The sequence below is a fragment of the Ranitomeya variabilis genome, chromosome 8, assembly GCF_051348905.1.
Source record: "Ranitomeya variabilis isolate aRanVar5 chromosome 8, aRanVar5.hap1, whole genome shotgun sequence".
Classification (NCBI taxonomy): domain Eukaryota; kingdom Metazoa; phylum Chordata; class Amphibia; order Anura; family Dendrobatidae; genus Ranitomeya; species Ranitomeya variabilis.
The window spans coordinates 188,708,646-188,732,595 of NC_135239.1; the positions used below are offsets into that span (position 1 = coordinate 188,708,646).

Genomic DNA, 23,950 nt, shown 5'->3' on the forward strand with positions numbered 1-23,950 from the left:
TGGATTTCTGATTTTTCCAGATTTGGGATCCAACCCAGGGTTTGTAATATTTCCAGGGTCTTTGATACGTCTGTTTCCAGACGGGGGGCAGATGGAGCCATAATAAGGAAGTCGTCCAAATACGGGACGATGCATATTCCTTGTTGACGGATGAAGATTATTGCTTCCGCCATAATTTTTGTGAAAACTCGTGGGTCCGATGAGATGCCGAAGCGGAGGACATTGAACTGGAAATGTTCGATCTGATGCTCGTTGGAGACTGCGAATCTGAGGAATTTCCTGTGTTCTGGGTGGATTGGCACATGGTAATACGCATCCCTCAGATCCACAGTTGCCATCATCCAATTTTGACCGATGAGGGGGATTACTGATTTGATTGTCTCCATTTTGAATCTCCTGTACCGGACTGATTCGTTTAAGGGTTTCAAATTTATAATAATCCCGTTCTTCCCCGATGGCTTGGTTATCAGAAAGACGCGAATAATGACCACGTCCTTCTTTCAGTTTCGGTACCTGCGAGATCACATTTGATTGCAGTAGTTTTTGCAGATCCTTTAACAAGGAGTTTTGGAGGTCTGGGGTTTGAAGGGAGGTTATCCTTAAGCATTGTGGGGGTGGTCTCACGAATTCTATTTTTAGTCCCTCTTCTACGGTACGAAGGACCCACTGATTTGTGGAGATGGTCTGCCACTTGGTGAAAAAGAGTGAGAATCAACCCCCGACCGGAGCACTGTCATTGCTTATTCTGGGGTTTGCTGGGCCTCAGGGCCAGGATATTTTTGCCCCTGCCTCCCTTGGAATAACTCCATCTTCCCATTTTGCCTTTTCCCCTCTGCGAAGACTGGTCACAGGAGGGGTGAAAAAAGCGTTTTTTTAGGAATTTTCTGCTCAGGGAGAGATTTCTTATCTGCTGCCTTATCCAAAATATCACCCAGAACGGGTCCAAATACATTATGACCCTGGAAGGGTATGCTACATAATTTGGACTTGGAGACAAAATCGCCTTCCCAGGACTTTATCCAAACTGCTCTTCTTGATGAGTTGGAAAGGACGGCAGCTTTCACGGCTACTCGGACCGATTCAGAAGCATCGGCTAGGAACCCCGTTGCTTTCTGTAGCAGGGGGAGGGAGTCTTAAAATTTCCTCTCTTGGGGTGCCCTGTGTCAAATGATCCTCAAGCTTGCGTAACCAAACAGAGATCTGGCCACGCAAGTGGAGGCTATATTGGACTTCAGTAAATTTGTGGAGGTGTCCCAGGACTTCTTTAATAAACTATCTTATGATCCATCGGATCCTTGAGTTGAGAAGAGTCCTCAAAGGGAAGGGCTGTTTTCTTAGTCACCCTGGACACCTGTACATCCACTTTCGGGGTCTCCCATAAGGAGTTATCCCCGTCCAATAGACACCGGTTCTTTAGTTCTGATGGAACAGTCAGACCTTTTTCAGGGAGGTCCCATTCATGTAGAATTAGAGCTCGTATATTCTTATGTACTGGAAACCCTTTTTGATCTTTAGGTTTTAGACCCTCAAACATCTCATCCTGTACTGTGAGCGTAACTTCTTCATCCTCCACCCCCATGGTGCCTCTTACTACACTGATTAGGTCACTAATGTCCTCAGAATTAAAATAGTATTTTTTGTTTTCTGGTTTAAAGGTGGGGGTAGAAGTGGAGCCTTCATTTTCTCCATCATCCTCCGAACCCGAGGACTGGATTTCTCCAGAGTCTGGGTCGGATTCTACTGGGGCTTTTTTCCTCTTTTTTGGAGGGGGTGGCTGAGGCACCGACATCTGTGAGAAAGTAGCCATAGAAGAATGGACCTCATCTTTAATGAGGGATCTAATGCTATCTAGCAGAGAGGGTTGTTCAGCGCGTAGGACCTCATCCGTACAGGACTGGCAGAGCTTTTTCCCATATGTTGATGAGAGTCTGGCCGTACACACTTTACATTTGCGGCTTGACCTCTTAGGATCAGAAACCTTTTCTCCCTATAAGAGAGAGAAAAAGGGTTTGCTAAGCCACTTAGGGGTATATATCTACACATACATATATACATGCACGCATATATGTATACACAGGATAGCTGGGCCCGACACCTGCTACTTACGGTAGGAGGGGGAACGCTGGCATCTGCAGACGCAGAGCAAGGGGGTCTGTCACCGTCCATGTCCGTCACGTAGAGTAACTGTCAGACAGCTTACCTTGCTACCCGGATCTCTTAAATAGGATCGATGGCCCAGCGTCATGGTGCTCCTCCTCCCCATGTTGCCCAATTGGGGAAGGGTCCCATCGGAACGCCCCCGTAATGCTGCCTGTATCGCCACCATTGAGCACGCCGGCCGGCGTGCGCTCCATTGTGGAACACACCTGAGTGACCCGGAAGTGACGCGCGTTCACCCGGGAGTGACCCCGCCTATCGGCCGGAGCCACAGACTCAGACGCACGCCACCTCCAGCGCTACAGCAGGGAGGAGGAAACCGAGGGGCTACAGGAGGCCCCCGGTACGCACGTCACCGCCCCGCATTACCCCGCAAGGGGGGCGCAGGAGGGGCGGGAAGGTCCAGAGTCCCGCCGAAGAAAGGAGACGGGAGCAGTGTCTTGAGGAGGGAGCGCCCGACCTCCAGCTGCCCGGCTTATTAGGTATGTGGAGCTCCGATCACCGGCCACGGCAGCCCCTTCAGATCTCTTCATGCCCCATAGGGGACAGGAAAACACTGGCGGTGCAGGAAGGGGAGGGGTATTTAACCTCTTTGTGTTCCTTTCCCCTATTAGGGCGGGTAAGACAACCTCCAAAGTGGCTGTGGTGGAAGGTGACTAGAGAAAATGGCTATATAATGCTCAGCATTGATTGTGCCATTCATGTGTTAACGACTCATGCCAAAAGCTCTATTACAGCCCCATAATGACAGCGATGTAGGCATTTGAACTGTGCACTGCTGATAAATTTGTGGATTGCAAAGTGGACACTGTTCACAACTAGTGATGAGCGAGTGTACTCGTTGCTCGGGTTTTCCCGAGCACGCTCGGGTGGTCTCCGAGTATTTGTTAGTGTTTGGAGATTAAGTTTTCATCGCAGCAGCTGAATGATTTACAGCTACTAGCCAGCTTGATTACATGTGGGGATTCCCTAGGAACTAGGCAACCCCCACATGTACTCAGGCTGGCTACTAGGTGTAAATCATGCTGCTGAGGAGATGAAACACATTGCCGCCTGAGCATCCAATATTGACCCCGTCTCTGGTTCCTTCTGCACATGGATTTCTCAAGAATCTACAAATATTTAATATTTTATATTATGTACTGTAGATGAGATATTGAAAGTCATTGCAATTTAAAAATGAGGAACTTTTCTTAAACTGTTCCACATTTTTCAGACAGTTTACAGATTGGTGAATCTCTGATCATCTTTCCTCTCCAACATGTGCTTTTCTTACTGTCATGTAACTGTTTTTTTTTTTTATTAGTACCACTTTTCCGGCATCTAGTTAACCCTTTCCCAACTCTGATACGTGTTGCTGCACCAATTTCCAAATGAGTTTATTTTTAGAAAAGAAAAGGAAAAATGTCTTTTAACTTGTAACTAGGGATGAGCATTGAATACCTTCGGATAAGTGCTTATCTGGATAGCTATAGCACTTCCCAAATAGCCGCATCGGTAACCCGGCTACCTGGAGTGCTCCTGATCATCAGCTGTAAGGTGCCGCAGCTGCATGTGTCACGGCTGTGTGACAGTCACATCACATGCATGGAGAGCCTGTTTGTTGGGCCCTCCATGCATGTGTTGTGACTGTCACACAGAAGCGACACATGCAGCTGCGGCGCCAGACACCTGATTATTGGAGCGCTCCAGGTAGCCGGGATACCGATGCAGCTATTCGGATAAGCACTTATCCGAAGCTATTCGCTCATCCCTACTTGTAACATGTGATCTATTTTCGTTGTCAGTAATATATAGCTATAAGATTTCCGAATTATTGCCTTCTTGTTTTCTTTACATTTTACACAGACTCCCAACTTTAAGAATTTTGTTTGTATAACCAAAAAGAAAAAAAAAATTAAATAGTGATGAGCTAGTATACATGTTGCTCGGGTTTTCCAGAGCACGCTCGGGTGGTCTCCGAGTATTTGTTAGTGCTCGGAGTTTTAGTTTGTCGACTCAGCTGCATGATTTACGGCTGCTAGCCAGCCTGAGTACATGTGGGGGTTGCCTGATTGCTAGGGAATCCCCACATGTATTCAAGCTGTCTAGCAGCCGTAAATCATGCCAGCTGTGTCAACAAAAACTAAATCTCAGAGCACTAACAAATACTTGGAGACCACCCGAGCAACAAGTATACTCGCTCATCACTAGTATTAAACAAAAAAAAATTGAGGGACATGTAAACGCAAGTTATTGAGATAGGCGTCTTGAAAAAGGTCTAGGAAATGTGTCATGAAAATGGATTATTGAAAAAAGTATCCAAATTCATTACATCCTGCTATTTTTCAGCTAAAAATACTGGCATACATGAGGTGGCGTAAAAAAGTCTGGTATACTAAGCACCAAAATATCATCCCATATATGTGCAGTTTTGATGAAATGTATTAGTTTTCACCATTTTCATTGTCTTCTATGAGACTATTGATAATACTTACATCAATGAATAAATAAATTCAGGAAAATGTGTTTTAGTGCTACAGTGAAAAAAAAAAAAAAAGGATGAAAGCAATTAGAGGATGAAAAAAAAAAAACACTTTAAATTTAAAGTGCAATAGTTTTGGTTTATGTAAAAAAGTTTATTTACTTGATGTGTAATGTACATGACAGAGAATCCAAAAAGAGGCAGAGAAGAGAGGGGTTTTCCCTCAGTACATAATAAAATGTGATCTTTAGGTAAGAAACAAACAAAAAAAATCTTACAAAGTCATTTATATATAAATATTTTGTTTATATTGCAAGAACATAGAAAAAAAAAAAAAAAAAAGGATCTATTTTACATTCCACTTATGATCCCACTCAGAATGCGGTGCCGTCTCCTGATCCGTTGGCTGACTGAATGAATTTGTGAAATGGTTTTCCCCTGATGTTTGGTTACCCAACATAGGAGGGTATACACCGGATCCAAGAAAAGTCTGATGTGTGAGAAGGTTGAAAGGGGAAATACCTAACTGCTTGCTGCTGTAGTCCCGGAAAGAGAGGTCATCTCCTGTCACACTGCTATTGTCACCGGTCGTGGAACCGGCTGTGGAGATGGGCGTCACCGGCTGCATGTAATCGGCATCAATGGTGGGAGACCTGGGATTTACGCCCTCGTTCTTAGCATCTTCAGCTTCTGATAGGCTTGCAGCTCCACCTCTCTCTGATTTAGGGTTTGCAGAGTTGGCGCATAATTCAATTTCTAGCGATCCGTCGACAGAATCCAGAGACATGTCGTCCTCTTCCTTAACATCAGCTGTCCCGGGAGCTGTTTTACAAAGAGAATTGGCCACCTTAAATGAGACATTACTTATTTAAGCAATATAAAGTCAGAACTTTCTGGCATTTCAGCGTCTGTCATAGGCAAGGAAGCAATTTACCTTCAAGTTCAATTAGGAAAAACACAACAGTAGCCATACGGAATTATATACTTATAAATGATTCAACTCTATACATACAATCGATTACCATAAAATCACAGTGGTGTACTGAAAAAAAAAAAAAAAAAAAGGAGATTTTTGTTTACTTACCGTAAAATCTTTTTCTCCGAGCCACTCATTGGGGGACACAGGACCATGGGTGTATGCTTGCTGCCACTAGGAGGACACTAAGTAGACAGAAAGATTAACTCCTCCTCTGCAGTATACACCCCTTCACTGGATACAATTTCAACCAGTTCGGTAGTAAAGCAGTAGGAGCATGAACAAAGACAACCATGTCAAAACCAAAGAAGTAACAACAAGCCAAAACAGGCTAACAGGGTGGGTGCTGTGTCCCCCAATGAGTGGCTCGGAGAAAAAGATTTTACGGTAAGTAAACAAAAATCTACTTTTCTCCTACGCCTCATTGGGGGACACAGGACCATGGGACGTACAAAAGCAGTCCCTGGGTGGGGAGCAATATGCTAATACCCCATGTACCACTGGCTTACGGCTTAAGGAACTGCCTCTTGCAGAATGCGCCTGCCAAGGGCGGCGTCTGCAGAAGAGATAGAATGAATGTGGTAATGCTTGGTAAAAGTGTGCAAACTGGACCACGTCGCAGCCTTGCAGACCTGCTGTGCCGACGCCTGATGCCGAATGGCCCACGAGGCGCCCACCGACCGAGTGGAATGAGCCTTGATCCCAGGTGGGATAGGCACACCTTTGACACGATAGGATTCTTGAATGGCTGACCGAATCCATTTTGCCAGAGTGGCTTTTGAAGCAGGAGAACCCCTCCTGGGCCCCTCTGGAAGTACGAACAGGACGTCTGACGTGCGAAAGGAAGCCGTCCTCGAGACGTACCGACGAAGAGCCCTCACCACATCAAGAGTGTGTAGAGCCTTTTCGATGCGATGGACAGGTGTCGGGCAGAAGGAAGGTAGAACAATCTCCTCATTGAGGTGGAAAGAGGAGACGACCTTGGGCAAAAAGGTGGGAGAGGTCCTCAATACCGCCTTGTCCGGATGAAAAATTAGAAAGGGAGGGCGGCAGGAGAGCGCAGCCAACTCCGAGACCCGTCTGATGGACGTGACGGCTACCAGGAAGACTACCTTCCAAGAAAGGAAGGTTAAGGAAACGTCCTGCAGCGGTTCGAAGGGAGCCTCCTGAAGAGCTCCGAGAACTAAGTTGAGATCCCACGGATCCAAGGGTGACTTGTAGGGAGGCGCCACACGGGAGACTCCCTGGAAAAAAGTTTTCACTGGCAACCTATTGGCAATCTTCCGCTGGAAAAGAACTGACAATGCCGAAACCTGACCCTTTAGGGAGCTAAGGGCAAGTCCCGACTCTAGTCCGGACTGAAGAAACTCCAGTATGGAAGGAATAGAAAATACTAGAGGAGACCGTCCCTGTGCCTCGCACCATGAGAAAAAAATTCGCCAGGTACGGTGGTAACTACGCATGGAAACAGGTTTCCTAGCTCTGATCATGGTGTAGGACACCCTGGGAGAGAAACCCCCTTGGCCTAGAATCCAGGACTCAACAGCCAAGCCGTCAAAGACAGGGCCCTTGAGTTCTGGTGGTAAATTGGGCCCTGTGAAAGAAGATCCGCGCGATCCGGGAGACGCCAGGGGACGTCGGTTACCAGCTGAACCATTTCGGCGTACCATGCCCGACGCGGCCAGTCTGGCGCGACGAGAATCACTGGTACCCCCTCTGCCCTGATCTTTTTGATGACCCTCGGTAGTAGGGGAAGAGGAGGAAAAATGTACGGGAGGCGGAATTGGCAATTGGAATTGGTACGCCAAGGCAGGACCAGGGCGTCTACTCAGAGGGCCCGTGGGTCGAGGGACCGAGCAAGGAACTGAGGAACCTTGTTGTTCATCCTGGAAGCCATGAGATCCACATCCGGGGTCCCCCAGCGATGGCAAATCTGCTGGAAGACCTCCGGGTGGAGGGACCACTCTCCGGAGGCGATGCCCTGGCGGCTGAGGAAGTCCGCCGCCCAATTTTCCACACCTGGAATGTGGATCGCCGAAATGGGCGAATGGTTCGACTCCGCCCAATGGAGGATGTGAGACACCTCGAGCATGGCCGTTCTGCTGCGGGTTCCGCCCTGACGGTTGATATATGCCACGGCCGTGGCGTTGTCGGACTGGATTCTGACTGGATGACCTGCCAGAAGTCGGTGAAACTGGTACAATGCTAGCCTGATAGCTCGAATCTCGAGGATATTGATGGCAAGGCGAGACTCTTGAGCGGACCACCGCCCCTGGGCTGTGTGATGGTTGAAGACCGCTCCCCAGCCCATGAGACTGGCATCGGTGGTCACCACCAGCCACCGTACTGGGAGAAAGGACCTTCCCTGAGTTAGGGAGGACTTCAGCGTCCACCACTTGAGGGTCTTCCTGACCCGAGGGGACAGGATGAATCGGCGGTCGAGGGAGGACGGATTGCCGTCCCAAGCCGACAATAGTGCATGCTGCAGGGGACGGAGGTGAAACTGCGCAAATGGGACCGCTTCCATGGCCGCTACCATCTGCCCGAGAACTCGCATGCTGGTGGGATACTGGGCGAGAAAGACGCTGGGCTCCCTGCTGCAAGGCCAAAACCTTGTCTTGAGGGAGTATGACCAGACCGCGGAAGTGTCCAGTATCATCCCCAGGAAGGAAATCTGTTGAGCCGGAATTGGAGAAGATTTTTCGAAGTTTATCTTCCATCCCAGACGAGAAAGAGTATCCACCGTGAGAACGACGGACTCTTCGCACGCTGGGTAGGAAGGACCCTTTATCAGTAGGTCGTCCAAGTACGGAATTACCACCACTCCCCTGGAATGAAGAATGGCCATGGCAGCCGCCATGACCTTCGTGAAAACTCTGGGAGCGGTGGCGAGACCGAAGGGCAAGGCCACAAATTGGAAATGTTCCCCGCAAAAGGCGAAGCGAAGGAACTGCTGATGCGGAGGGAAAATCGGTATGTGCAGGTCTAGGATCGGACGAAGAGATCCGTCCTTCTTTGGGACCACGAACAGATTCGAATAGAAACCCTTGAATCTTTGTTCTAGGGGGACCGGAATGATGACTCCGTCCCTTTGTAGTGCCCGTATTGCCTGGAGAAACGCTGTGGCCTTTGACCTTTGAGGGCAAGATTGGAAGAAGCGTGTAGGGGGGGGGGGGGGAGGAAAATTCTATTTTGTATCCGGTGGACACCAGTTCTCTGACCCACTTGTCGGAAACGACTGAGAGCCAGGTTTGATGGAACAAGAGTAGACGTCCGCCTACTTTGTCGGAGTCCACCGGATGATGCAAGGAGTCATTGGGCGGAGGATCCCTGGGATGCGGATCCCTTAGATCCGGGAGGTTTAGGCCTGGGTCTCCAGTTACGATTAGGTCTGTAAGAGACCTGGGTGCCTCGGCCACCGCGCGAACCTCGTCCTGATGCGGGGGTAGAAGATGAGGAAGACCAGTTGGTATTGGGCCGAAAAGGCCGAAATGGAGGTTGCTGCTGGTACCGAAAGGGCCGGGTAGGCTTTTGCTGGGGGAGAAATTTACTTTTCCCTCCGGTAGCATCCGAGATCATTTGGTCCAATTTTTCTCCAAATAACCGACCAGCCTGGTAAGGCAGGGCAGTTAGAGAACGTTTAGAAGCCGAATCTGCTCGCCAATCCTGAGGAGATTGCATTGGCGGCTGCCTGTGCAGCGCAATTAGCTGCGTCCATAGAGGCGTTGACTATGAAGTCTCCGGCCTGCACTATCTGGTTAACCAGGATGCTGGCTTCTGGAGGTAAATCACTGGCTTGGATGTTAGAGGAAAGAGTCTCAGTCCAAGAGACCATAGCCTTAGCCACCCAGGAGGCGGCGAAGGATGGGAAGAGAGACGCTCCTGTGGCCTCGAAGGCGGAACGAGCCAGATAATCTGACGATCGGAGGGATTCTTAACGGAGGAACCGTCCGAAAGAGACAGGATGGTCTTGGACGCGAGGTGTGACACAGCCGGGTCCACCGAGGGAGACTGTAGCCAGTCTTTGACTAATTCCCGAGAAAAGGGGTATTTGGCCTCTATGAATTTTTGTCCTATGAAGCGTTTATCTGGGCGATCCCTATGTTTTTGTACAACCTCCTTGAAGTGGGGGTGAGTGACAAAAACCTTTTTAACCCGTTTAGTTTTTTTGAAAGACACCGCGTGTTCGGGTTCCGATGCGGAGTCCTCAGTCACCTTCAGGGTCTGGTTTACCGCCTCAATGAGAGAGTCGAGAGACTCCTGGGAGGAGGGGGGGTCCTGAACGTAGGAAATGTCGGACTCATATTCAGAGCCATCCGATTTAGGAGAAGGGGACCGGGAAGCAGAGCTTGCGGGTACTGAAGGGCCCGCTAGCTGATGGTCAGGGGATGAAACGTGAACACGTTTTCTAGAGCCCCGGGTGGAAAGTGACCGGGTACGCCCCCTGCTGGTAGACGAATCCATATCGTCATCTGAATCCTCCATGGTCCGACCTGGAGGGGGGCCCCGGAGGGAGTCAATTGCCCTGGCTAGGGAAGCCACAGATCGTGACAGAGAGGCTGCCCACCCAGGGGGGCTAGGCTCTACCGGGTCGACGACTGCGGCATCGGCGACGGTACCGGCGTCGGCAAGGGGCGGCTGCACAGAGGGCGAAACGCAATCTGCACACAAAGGGCTAGTGTGGGCTTGGGGCAGGGCCGCATTGCAAGTGGCACATACAGTAAAAAATACTGTGTGCTTCTTGTTACCCTTTTTTGTCTCCTTGGATTGAGACATAGTGCCTTAGGGCCAGAGCGGGCAGTATATGCAGAGAAAGGGTTAAGCTTTCTTGAAGCAGCTTACCCACGGTCCTATCTGTGTCCCCAGAGAGATAAGGCGTTCTTTTCTCCTCAGAGCGTCTGTAGATAGCGTGGGCTCCGTGCAGGGAGAGAGGAAATATGGCCCCCGAGATTTGGAGGGCGCCTCTCGTCCCAGACGAGAAGCGCTGATGTAGGGGGGCGGAGCTACGGCCAGGGGAGGAGATTCTTCCACTGCGGCCTACTCCGGCTGAAGAAGCCGGGGACTAAATTTCTGGGCCCTGCCGACGATGAGCGGCGGCGGCCGCGACGGAGCGCCGCCGAGCACCACCGACCCCCGGTCGGCGGTGCCTCTCCCTGGGGACCCGGACCGCATCGCTGCCGCTAAGGGGGAGCAGGGGGGAGTCCCCTGAAGGTACTTACAGCCGCCATGTCTCGGTTCTCACAGGTCTGTTGCTTCTGTGAGGAAGTGAACTCGATCCATGCACCCTGGATGGGGATGGAGAGGCCCCTGAATGTATCACGCTGCTGCAGCAGATGGGGGCTGCGGCACAACATCCCCTCCGGACTGCATTCTTCTCCAGAATTACATTGCTGTAATGCAGGGTCCTGGAGGGGGTTGGGGGAAATCGGAACCGAGAGGAACCGTTGCCCTGGCGCAAACTTTTCGTGCGCCATACGTCGCAGGAGAGGAACAGGGAGGTATACTCGCCGTGCTCGCCTGTTGTTGGTTCGGGGGAGAGCGGACCTTATGAAAAAAAGGACCCGTCGCCCCCTTCACTCCGTTAAATAAAAAATTAAAAATTTACATAAAATTAAAAAATCAAAAATTTAAATAAAATTGGGGTCTGGGAAAAAAGACCCAAGTGCCTCCTAAGACACTAAGCAAGAACTGGTTGAAATTGTATCCAGTGAAGGGGTGTATACTGCAGAGGAGTTAATCTTTCTGTCTACTTAGTGTCCTCCTAGTGGCAGCAAGCATACACCCATGGTCCTGTGTCCCCCAATGAGGCGTAGGAGAAAAGAGTGGAAACCACTCAAAGGAGAAAACTATTTAAAAATCTAAAACATGGCAAAACCAAAAAGCATCCAGACAGAGAATATATGATAAAAGGATATATCTTTATTCAATAAAATAAAAAATTCAAATAAAAAAATGACAATGTAAAATGTGCACGTACCAAAATACATATATGTTTTGACATTTAATTAAAGAATAAAAATTCTTACGTATATATAAAAACCAATTTTACAAACAGCAGTTTTAAGGTAAAAATAAAAAAAATCCCCCAATTTTTTTTTTTTCTTTTTCAAAAAAGGCACCAGTAAAATTCCAAAAGTATAATCAAATGTGAGCCTCACATGAAGGCAGGAGGTAATTAAAGTGCACAAATCAAAAATGTATTAGTGACCAAGGTAAAATATAGAAAGAAATAAAAAAAAAAAATCAATATCAAAATCAATTGTAAGAATTTAATGTCGCAGCCAAAAATAACACCTATCTGGTCTCACTGTCGGGCCAGGTAGGCCACGTTCAAGAAACTATCACCATTAACCGGCCTGACGTCCAACAACTGGGGCAATGTACTACGGCAATCAAGGGAAGAAGTGGCTGCTGCAGGATGCTTTCCCTCCTCATCTGTGGCGACATTCAAAACAATTCCCAGGCGGTGGCAGCTCTCCTAGCCAAGGTAGATGACCTGGAAAACCGCCAAAGGCGCAACAATGTCCAACTGGTCAGCGTCCAGGAGAAAGTGGAGAGGGGATACCGACGGGCTTATCGAAAAGTGGCTGTTAGAGATTTTAGGAGAGAACAACAAAAATAAAAAAAAACTCTCACGTTGTTTGCAGTGGAGGGAGCTCACAGTGTCATTACGAGACCAGGCCCAGTGGAACGGCCTCATAGACCTATCCTGATTAAAATTCTTCACTCAAGGATGGGGACACAAGGCACGTGAGCTGCCAGATTTTACTCTTGGAGGCCAAAAAGGTCTAGTTTTTTCAAGATTTTTCAGACAACGTACAGTGCAAGAGATCCATGCTCCTTGACATTAAAAGAAGAACGCATGCACTGGGTCTGCAATACTCCATGATATATCATGCCAAGTTGAGAGTTGTTGCGCTGGGTTCTACTACATTTTTTGAAAACCTGAGAGATGCTTTGAGATGGCTGGGCACACATGAGCGTCAGATCTGGCAGGAGAGAGGAGGTGGAGGATCATAACTTTATGAGGTTTGTTTTATCAAGTGTCAGTTGTTGATTTGCACTTACGTGTGTAATAAGTATTAGGCTGTGTGCACACGTTCAGGATTTTTTTCCGTTTTTTTGCTATAAAAACGCAATAACCGCAAAAAAAACACATACATTAAGCATCCTATTATAATGCAATCAGTAATTTTTGTCCACGTTACTTTTTTTTCCGCGGCGGAATCGCAATCTGGAAAAAAAAACGCAGCATGTTCATTCTTTGTGCAGAATCGCGGGGATTCCGCACACATAGGAATGCATTGATCCGCTTACTTTCCGCATGTGGCTATGCCCATCATGCGGTAAGTAAGCCTATCTTGTGTGGTTGGTACCCAGTGTGGAGGAGAGGAGACTCTCCTCCAGACCCTGGGAACCATATAATTGTTAAAAGGAAAAAAAAAAAAAAAAAAAAAGAATTAAAATAAAAAAATCGTGATATTCTCATCTTCCGGCGTCCCCGGCAGCCGTCCCGCTCCTCGCGATGCTTCTGTTCCCAGTAATCCTTTGTGGCAATGACCTGTGATGACATAGCGGTCTCATGAGACCACTACGTCATCTGGAGTCATTGCCGCGAGGCATTACTGGGAACGGAAGCTGCTAGGAGCATCGCGAGGAGCAGGAAGGGATGCCGGAAGGTGAGAATATCACGATTTTTTTTAAAATTTTTTATTATTATTATTTTTAACATTATATCTTTTACTATTGATGCTGCATAGGTAGCATCAATAGTAAAAAGTTGGTCATACTTGTCAAACAGTGTTTGACAAGTGTGACCAACCTGTCAGTTTTCCAAGCGATGCTACAGATTCCGCATGCGTTTTACCCGCGGCACTGTTGCGGAATTTCCACGGAAATTCCGGACGTGTGCACATAGCCTTACACCTCTGGTTTTCTAATGTTGCAGAGCTGCCTGGCTGGGCTCCCGGCTAGCTCTAGAGTTATTCTTGGGAGAGGATGGATTGTTATATAAAGTGGGGCTCAATAATTGCCATGCGAAATTCATTGAGTGTATTATTTCACTGGTCACACTGCGAGGGAAAAAGAATGGTTGGCTTGGAGTATTCCTATGCCCCAGCCCTTACAGTTAGGGGTTAGTCTGTGTTACCGGGGAAGGGGTGTTTTTTGTAGGGTGTGATTATAGTTGGGTTGATTTGATAAATTTAGATTTCTGGGACAAGTGGAATATAAACTTGTGGAGGGTATGGGCTGACATTTCGATGAGGTCAACGCTGCTCACTGATGCTGCGCTCGCAGCAGCTAATTCACCAGTGGTTCCCCGCCTAGACGGTCGCATCTTGGCACCGTCCAGGTTGAAATCTAGTAATCCCTAGACACGGATTATGGTGTGGGGCAGAACGATGGACAGGGGAGGGATATTATTGTTTTTTTATGTATTTTTTTTATTATGGGTGACAAAGGATTCAATGGAATGGGTGTTAGGCAGTTTAACTGTTATTTTTAAATAATAAAGTAAAAAAGTGTTTTTATTTCAAATAAAACACTTTATTCTGTCTGTCATAACTATAGGATTAGTAATGGATAGGCGTCTTATAGACACCTCTCCATTAGTAATCTGTGGGTTTGATGTCACCTGACAATACAAAGGTGACATCAAACCCACAAATATGAACCCCACTTTCCACCGCTACAGGGCCCTGAGCTGTCTGCTTTAGCTTGGCTGGTTGTCAAAAAATGGGGGACCCCACGCCGTTTAAAAAAAAAAATTATAATTTAAATAATTGTTCAGTTGTGAACTAATGGGCACCTTATCTAGACAGAGAACCCAATATCAAATAAGTACCTGTCTCCTTTTCTTCAGTGGCCAGATTGGGCAAGAATGTTCCTTCACTGCTGGAACTAGGAAGGCCAACAAGCTTGGTAAAATTCTTCATGAACTCATCCATTCTTGTCACCACAATCCCATTGTCAGAATAATGAAGAAACAGTGATTCCTTTTTCTCTGGAATAAGATATTCATTTTGTGTTTATTCTGTCAGAGGGCAAACAGTATGGCACATAATAGAAATGTACAGTTGTTACCTGTCAGAAATATAAGGTGTCGCTGCTGTATGTTTTGGACCTGAAGTTTGATTAAGCACTCAAGTTCTGGAGCTTGTCTGCTCTGAGAATCACAGTAATGATAAGAAAGAATTTCTACTAGATGCTTCTTCTGATATGTATTGAAGAGGGCCAACATATTCAGCGCATTTGGTTTTGTCCTAAAACGGGATCAGAGGACGAAATTAAAGTAAAAATATCACACTGACGTTTTATTAACTGTAATGAAGGAAGCAGTGGAAAGACAAATGTAAAATAACCATCCAAGGACATTACTCTGGTCCACTGTTAAATGGGTTTTCTAGTTTTATGCAAATAAAATTGTCACAATGTAAATGGAAAGCTTGACAAATTTGTAATACACTGTTTTATAGTGCCTCACAACTTTCAAGATATCCATTTGCCCTCAAAGAACACTCTTGCTCATCAGAGCATGAAAACAAAAACAAATGATAAATAAGAGAGCATAACCAGTTATGCTTTGCACCATTATATTCCACAGCACTTCACATACATTATCATCACTGTCCACATTGGGGCTCACAATCTAAATCTCCATCAGTATGTCTGGTGTGAGGAATATACAAACTCCTTGAAGAGGTCCTTTGTGAGATTTGAACCCAGGACCCCAGTGCTAACCACTGAGTCAGCGTGCAGCTCTTAACTGAAAAGTGGATATAACAGTATTCTGTCACTGCTTATTAAATAAAAAAAATCACACAATAAAAGTACACATATTTAGTATCGCCGCGTCCGTAACGACCCCACCTATAAAACTATATCACTAGTTAACCCCTTCAGTGAACACCGTAAAAAAAAAAAAAAAAAAAAAAAACCGAGGCAAAAAACAACGCTTTATTCTCATGCCGCCAAACAAAATGTGGAATAACACGCGATCAAAAAGACGGATATAAATAACCATGGTACCGCTGCAAACGTCATCTTGTCCCGCAAAAAACGAGCCGCCATATAGCATCATCAGCGAAAAAATAAAAAAGTTATAGTCCTCAGAATAAAGCGATGCCAAAATAATTATTTTTTCTATAAAATAGTTTTATGGTATAAAAGCGCCAAAACATTAAAAAAATGATCTAAATGAGGTATCGCTGTAATCGTACTGACCCGAAGAATAAAACTGCTTTAACAATTTTACCAAACGTGGAACGGTATAAACGCCTCCCCCAAAAGAAATTCATGAATAGCTGGTTTTTGGTCATTCTGCCTCACAAAAATTGGAATAAAAAGCGATCAAAAAATCTCCCGTGCCCGAGCATGTTACCAATAAAAACGTCAACTCGTCCCGCAAAAAACAAGACCTCACATGACTCTGTGGACTCAAATATGGAAAAATTATAGCTCTCAAAATATGGTAAAGCAAAAAATATTTTTTGCAATAAAAAGCTTCTTTCAGTGTGTGACGGCTGCCAATCATAAAAATCCGCTAAAAAACCCACTATAAAAGTAAATCAAACCCCCCTTTATCACCCCCTTAGTTAGGGAAAAATAAAAATTTTTTTAATTTATTTCCATTTTACCGTTAGGGTTAGGGTTAGGGTTGGGGCTAGGGTTGGGGTTTGGGCTAGGGTTGGGGCTAGGGTTAAGGCTACAGTTAGGGTTGGGGCTAAAGTTAGGGTTAGGGTTGGGGCTAAAGTTAGGGTTTGGATTACATTTACGGTTGGGAGTAGGGTTGGGATTAGGGTTAGGGGTGTGTCTGGGTTAGAGGTGTGGTTAGGGTTACCGTTGGGATTAGGGTTAGGGGTGTGTTTGGATTAGAGTTTCGGGTATAATTGGGGGGTTTCCACTGTTTAGGCACATCAGGGGCTCTCCAAACGCGACATGGCATCCGATCTCAATTTCAGCCAATTCTGCGTTGAAAAAGTAAAACAGTGCTCCTTCCCTTCCGAGCTCTCTCGTACACCCAAACAGGGGTTTGGTTTACCCCAACATATGGGGTATCAGCGTACTCGGAACACATTGGAGAACAACTTTTGGGGTCCAATTTCTCCTGTTACCATTGGGAAAATACAAAACTGGGGGCTAAAAATTATTTTTTGTGAAAAAAAAAAATTTTTTTATTTGCACGGCTCTGCGTTATAAACTGTAGTGAAACAATTGGGGGTTCAAAGCTCTCACAACACATCTAGATGAGTTCCTTAGGGGGTCTATTTTCCAAAATGGTGTCACTTGTGTTTTTTTTTTTTTACTGTTTAGGTACATTAGGGGCTCTGCAAACGCAATGTGACGCCTGCAGACCATTCCATCTAAGTCTGCATTCAAAATGGCGCTCCATCCCTTCCGAGCCCTCCCATGCGCCCAAACAGTGGTTCCCCCCCACATATGGGGTATCAGCGTACTCAGGACAAATTGGACAACAACTTTTGGGGTCCAATTTCTCCTGTTACCCTCAGGAAAATACAAAACCGGGGGCTAAAAAATAATTTTTGTGGGAAAAAATTTGTTTTATTTTTACGGTTTTGCATTATAAACTTCTGTGAAGCACTTGGTGGGTCAAAGTGCTCACAACACATCTAGGTAAGTTCCTTAGGGGGTCTACTTTCCAAAATGGTGTCACTTGTGGGGGGTTTCAATGTTTAGGCACATCAGGGGCTCTCCAAACGCAACATGGCGTCCCATCTGAATTCCAGTCAATTTTGCATTGAAAAGTCAAATGGTGCTCCTTCGCTTCTGAGCTCTGCCATGCGCCCAAACAGTGGTTTACCCCCACATATGGGGTATCGGCGTACTCAGGACAAATTGTACAACATCTTTTGGGGTCCATTTTCTCCTGTTACCCTTGGTAAAATAAAACAAATTGGAGCTGAAGTAAATTTTGTGTGAAAAAAAGTTAAATGTTCATTTTTATTTAAACATTCCAAAAATTCCTGTGAAACACCTGAAGGGTTAATAAACTTCTTGAATGTGGTTTTGAGCACCTTGAGGGGTGCAGTTTTTAGAATGGTGTCACACTTTTCTATCATATAGACCCCTCAAAATGACTTCAAATGAGATGTGGTCCCTAAAAAAAACGGTGTTGGAAAAATGAGAAATTGCTGGTCAACTTTTAACCCTTAACTCCCTAACAAAAAAAAATTTTGGTTCCAAAATTGTGCTGATGTAAAGTAGACATGTGGGAAATGTTACTTATTAAGTATTTTGTGTGACATATCACTGTGATTTAATTGCATAAAAATTCAAAGTTGGAAAATAAATTTTCGCCAAATTTCCGTTTTTTTCACAAATAAACGCAGGTAATATCAAAGAAATTTTACCACTATCATGAAGTACAATATGTCACGAGAAAACAGTGTCAGAATCACCAGGATCCGTTGAACCGTTCCAGAGTTATGACCTCATAAAGGGACACTGGTCAGAATTGTAAAAATTGGCCCGGTCATAAACGTGCAAACCACCCTTGGGGGTAAAGGGGTTAAGCTAAATACAGCTGCACAAATTGTAATTGTTTGCTAGAATGGTCAAGCATTGCACCTTTCCACCTACTACTTTTCCATCTATCACTGCCCATCCTCTCATGTACACAAAGCTGTCAATCAATACACAGAGAAGGGTGGCGATAGATGGAAATCAAGTAGTTGGCAAAATACACTGGATTTCTTGGCCACACCAAGGGTGTAACAAACACTGATAGCCGCTACTGCGCAGGCTGTGCCATCATGGAGGATTTTTTTCTTTCTTCTCCAGTAAGATGGCACCGCCGGCGCATGCGCAGTAGCAGCTATATACACCAATAGCTGCTACAGCACAGGCGCGGCGGGCGCCATTTACGAATTGACTTTTTTTTCTAGCAGAGCAGGTGTCACGGCTGGTACCTGCCTGCAGAAGGTTTTTTCTTTAAGTATGTACAGATATTATGCAAACTAGGGAGCAGGTCAGTGAGGGATCAGCAACCTGTCAGCAGTCTGCATTATGAATACCGAATCAGAGCACCACATGAAGACTCAGGCCCGCCCTGCAGCACGAGCATATCTAGCTAAAAACTGAAAATAAAGATTAAACAACAACCACAAAATGGATTTCATCAATCCCTTTAATCAGTATAATGGCACCAACCTGACACTGTGTGTAGGTTAATGTGCACAATCCTGCTGAAGGGTTTCCTTTAACCCCTTAACCCCCAAAGCTTTTTTCGGTTTCGCGCTTTCGTTTTTTGCTCCCCTTCTTCCCAGAGCTAATTTTTTCGTCAACATGGCCGTATGAGGGCTTGTTTTTTTGTGGTACGAGTTGTACTTTTAAACGACACCATGGATTTTACCATGTCGTGTACTAGAAAACGGGGAAAAAATTCCAAGTGCATTGAAATTGCAAAAAAATAAATTCAATCCCACATTTGTTTTTTTGTTTGGCTTTTTTACTAGGTTCACAATGCTAAAACTGACCTGCCATTATGATTCTCCAGGTCATTACGAGTTCATAGACACCAAACTATGGAAGAAGTATTGGAAAAAAAAAGGTGTTCCGCAAAACCTGAAGTCACGGTGCACCGCAAAAACAAGCTTCCGTTGTTTTTGATTTTCAATGGGGGCCGTGTCCGTAAGCTGTGAAAAAGATCGAGCAAGCGTCCTGCCTGCACACAGTGAAATTGTTTTAGTGGGTGTTCTGTCCTGCCCAGGATTCTGGATTAACGGCTTAGACCCTTGGTCAGCTGATAGAGCCAGACGTTGCCCTGGAGTGGCACTTGGCAGCTACCTGCCGCACAAGCCTGAACTAACCACTAGAGGCTCCAGAGAACACCAAGGTATCTGCTTAGCCATGCCCCTCCAGGGTAGTCCCAGTCTGTGGTACAGCGAGTCCATGAACCACGCGCACCTCATGAGCGTATAAAACAATGGTCCTGTGTGCCTCCACTGCTATAAATGAGGAAGCACAATTTTCAGTACACCCAGCAATGAATTTGGATACAAAAGGGTTTTTACTTGTATAAGGCCTTTGGCCCCTACAAGGTGATGCACCTGGGTTAAACAGTCATTTTGTGCTGACTACTTTAAACCACTCTTCTCATTCACATCTCCATGATTCCTTCCCTGTGATCCAGAATATCTGTCATGCAGACAGCAAAGTTACCACTAGTGATGAGCGAGTGTACTCGTTGCTCGGGTTTTCCAGAGCACGCTCGAGTTGTCTGAGTATTTGTGACTGCTCGAAGATTTAGTTTTCCTTGCCGCAGCTGCATGATTTGCAGCTAGTAGCCTGCTTGATTACATGTTGGGATTCCCAAGCAACCCCTACATATACTCAGCCTGGCTTATAGCCGTAAATCATTTAGCTGCAGCAAGGAAAACTAAATCTCTGAGCAGTCAAATACTCGGACACCACCCGAGCGTACTCGGGAAAACCCGAGCGAGTATACTCGCTCATCACTAGCTACCACCTTACTCAGAAGGTTTTCTCTTCATTAATTAACTACAAGTATCATAACGGTTTCAAAATAAAATCCGCAAAAACTTGTTATTACAGTTATACTCTTCTCAAACTAAGGAGGTGACTAATGCAAGGCACCAATCTCTAATGATCACAAGCAAACATACAGCTAGATGAAAATCTGTACACTTCAACACTGTTATTTCTTCTCTAGTAGAAAAAGAAGTTATAACATAGCAATAGACCAGGTACTTCATCATAGAAAAAGATAGTCCAACAAGCAGGGAGCACTTCATAAAACCTCAAGCTTTATTAAAAACCATATTAAAATCCAAAAACGGAGCTGTGTGTATATACTCTCGCCAACATGTTTCAGAGTGCATCAGTCCTTACTGATGTCTTACTCAGTAAAGAAGATGCAGTTTGAAACATGGAGGAGCCTGAGTATATAATGTAGCCAACATGTTTTTGACAGTGTAAGTACTTACTGAGAAAGTCAAAGAAATTTCAGCTAGATTATACACATGGGCACCATGTGAATTTTAATGTAATTTGAATAAAACCGGATAGTTTTTATGGATAAGGGATTACCAGATTCTCAGTTTTCCATCACCCTGTCTTGGTACTTCCATACACGGGAAGGATTATCATAAAGAGTGGGGAACGGATTATATCATCCCAACTCTAACCCATCTCTTCAATCTATCACTAACAACTGGTTTTTCCCCTTAAGCTTTAAACATGCCTCAATCACACCTATCCTCAAAAAGCCCTCTCTTGACCCATCCTCCGTATCTAGCTATCGCCCTATATCACTCCTCCCCTATGCCTCAAAACTACTGGAACAATACGTCCATCTTGAACTGTCCTCCCATCTCTCTTCTTGCTCCCTTTTCGACCGCTTATAATCAGGCTTCCGGTCACACCATTCCACTGAAACTGCCCTAACTAAGGTCACCAATGACCTATTAACCACCAAGAGCAAGCGACACTACTCTATCCTCCTCCTCCTCCTGGACCTGTCCTCTGCCTTTGACACAGTGGACCATTCCCTATTACTACAGACCCTCTCATCCCTTGGCATCACAGACTTGGCCCTATCCTGGTTCTCGTCATACCTAACAGACCGGACATTCAGCGTCTCCCACTCACACACCACCTCCTCATCTTGCCCCCTATCTGTCAGAGTCCCGCAAGGTTCAGTCCTTGGGCCCCTGCTCTTCTCCATTTACACCTTTGGCCTGGGACAGCTCATAGAATCTCACGGTTTTCAGTATCATCTCTATGCTGATGACACACAGATCTACATCTCTGGACCAGATATCACCTCCCTACTAACCAGAATCCCTCAACGTCTATCCGCTATATCATCCTTCTTCTCCGCTAGATTTCTAAAACTTAACATGGACAAAACAAAATTCATTGTCTTTCCCCCATCTCACGCGACCCCCCCAACGAACCTACCCATTACAGTAAACGGCTGCCCACACTCCCCAGTCCCACAAGCTCGCTGTCTCGGGGTAATCCTTGACACTGATCTCTCCTTCAAACCACATATCCAAGCCCTTAACACTTCCTGCCGCCTTCAACTCAAAAATATTTCATGGATCCGTACATTCCTAAACCAAGAATCTGCAAAACCCCTAGTCCATGCCCTCATCATCTCCTGCCTCGACTACTGTAACCTCCTGCTCTGTGGCCTCCCCTCTAACACTCTCGCACCCCTCCAATCTTTTCTAAACTCAGCTGCCCGACTAATCCACCTGTCCCCCCGCTATTCCCTGGCCTCTCCCCTGTCAATCCCTTCACTGACTCAACATTACCCAGAGACTCCAGTACAATAACCTAACCATGACATACAAAGCCATCCACAACCTGTCTCCTCCATACATCTGTGACCTTGTCCCCCCAGGTACTTTCCTGCACGCAACCTCCGATCCTCACAAGATCTCCTTCTCTACTCCCCTCTTATCTCCTCTTCCCACAATCGCATACAAGATTTCTCTCGCGTATCACCCCTACTCTGGAACTCTACCACAACATATCAGACTCTCACCTACCATCAAAACCTTCAAAAAGAACCTGAAGACCCACCTCTTCCGGCAAGCCTACAAACTGCAGTAACCACTGATCTACCAAACCACAGCACGACCAGCTCTGCCCTCACCTACTGTATTCTCTCCCATCCCTTGTAGATTGTAACCCCTGGCGGCAGGGTCCTCTCTCCTCCTGTACCAGTTGTGACTTGTATTGTTCAAGATTATTGTACCTGTTTTTATTATGTATACCCCTCCTCACATATAAAGCGCCATGGAATAAATGGCGCTATAATAATAAATAATAATAATATTTGTTCTGGGTGCCCCATTATGGCATAAAGACACGAACCATACATGGAAGAACTATCTATTACATTCACCCAACCAAAGTCTGCAGACCATTTTCCATAGCCATCAGCTGATCACCTAGTCTTTATGTAGCCAAAGTCAGGGTTGATAATGGTGCACTGTGTTTTCTAGTTGGGGCAACCTCTTTACTCAGTGACCCATTGACCTGTCACACAGACCTATTTATATAACGAACATAAACTCTAAAAAATTATTGTAGAATATCTAACAAAAGAAAGTGTTGTCTTTGTTCTCAGTATAATAAATGCAACTTTCCACTCTTGCCTAGGATACCATCTGTGACACGATGAGGGTGACCCAAGCTTGCAGCAACACAATCCCTCACCTTCCAAGCTCCTTCAGTTTTTTCTGAAATTTGCAATGGATTTTCAGTTGCCATTTTTGTTCGGGACTGTTTATTTGTTCAAGAAAGAGGAGGAATTTTTCTAGTGCACCTACAAAACAATACAAAGCATCAGTATACAAATTAAAGGAGTGCAACTATAAGACAGTGATGGTTAACAAGAAAATTAAACCCACAGATGGCATGTCCTGTAATTATCACATTACAGTAACCTATTTAAAGATTTTGTCTGAATAGAAGGTATTGATGGCCTATCAGCATAAACCGGTGCAAATAATTGATTTGTGACAAACTTATCCCGTGGATATGATATCAATACTGTACAACCCCTCCACTAGTATTAATGGAATTAAGTCAACAAAATCCATCACCCCTTACTGTCAGAACATGAAAGTTTGTTTATCACAACACGTAATCTCAAAAGCTCCATTACCAGTCTGAGGTTTTGGATACAGAAATAAGATATGCACTGTTAAATTTAATCAGGGTTAAAATAATTAGGGTTAAGAGAAATCGGCACATTTGACAAGTCCAAAATGAAGAAAACTGTGACCCAAGAGAAGAACCCGCTGCCTACAAGAGACCATTGAGCAAGAGATCTTACCAGCTGGGACAGAATCTGGATTTAGCGCAGAGTCATCAGGAACAATAAATCCTCCAGACACAAAAAGTTCATTATATGTGCGGTTCTTCAAATCATCTAAACTGTCAACACCGGCAAAACTGACGCATGATCTCTTCTTCAATTCTGTCAAGGACGGTATCTATTAAAGTGAGGAATCAAAAGAAAACTAGGAATTAATTCACCACTGAAATTAACATATAAAGATAAAAAGGTAAAATCTGGAAAACCATAGGGGTTAAAAACGTAACAGATTGTCAACATGAGCAAAGATGATGACTATAACTCACCGTATGAATATTTTTCTCAATATCTTCATTGTGGATAATGATTAAGAGTTTATTAAACGCTGAGCTTTCGTGCACATACTGGTCTGGGTGACAGTGTATATTACCAAGTTTTGTCAGGTAATCCTTAATATAAAAAGATAAAATGAGACAATGTTACTTATTGCGAAAAGACCAGACTCAAAAGAACAATCCAAAACCTCTCTGAGGGTATA

At 45.3% G+C, this 23,950-nt stretch overlaps 1 protein-coding gene across 4 annotated transcripts in view; it reads right to left on the bottom strand.

Moving 5' to 3' along the window:
- Window positions 1-4,850: 4,850 nt before the first annotated feature.
- TASOR (transcription activation suppressor) overlaps window positions 4,851-23,950 on the bottom strand; it is an 88,795-nt gene continuing 69,695 nt past the window's right edge. For all 4 annotated transcript variants that reach the window (XM_077278520.1, XM_077278519.1, XM_077278518.1 and 1 more), the window contains 6 exons: window positions 23,739-23,861; window positions 23,431-23,590; window positions 22,809-22,917; window positions 14,682-14,860; window positions 14,443-14,601; window positions 4,851-5,443 (listed from right to left, as the gene is read on the bottom strand). In XM_077278520.1, coding sequence (XP_077134635.1) covers window positions 4,968-5,443; window positions 14,443-14,601; window positions 14,682-14,860; window positions 22,809-22,917; window positions 23,431-23,590; window positions 23,739-23,861 — 1,206 coding nt within the window. In that variant the 3' untranslated portion in view covers window positions 4,851-4,967. The remainder of the gene's footprint in view (window positions 5,444-14,442; window positions 14,602-14,681; window positions 14,861-22,808; window positions 22,918-23,430; window positions 23,591-23,738; window positions 23,862-23,950) is intronic.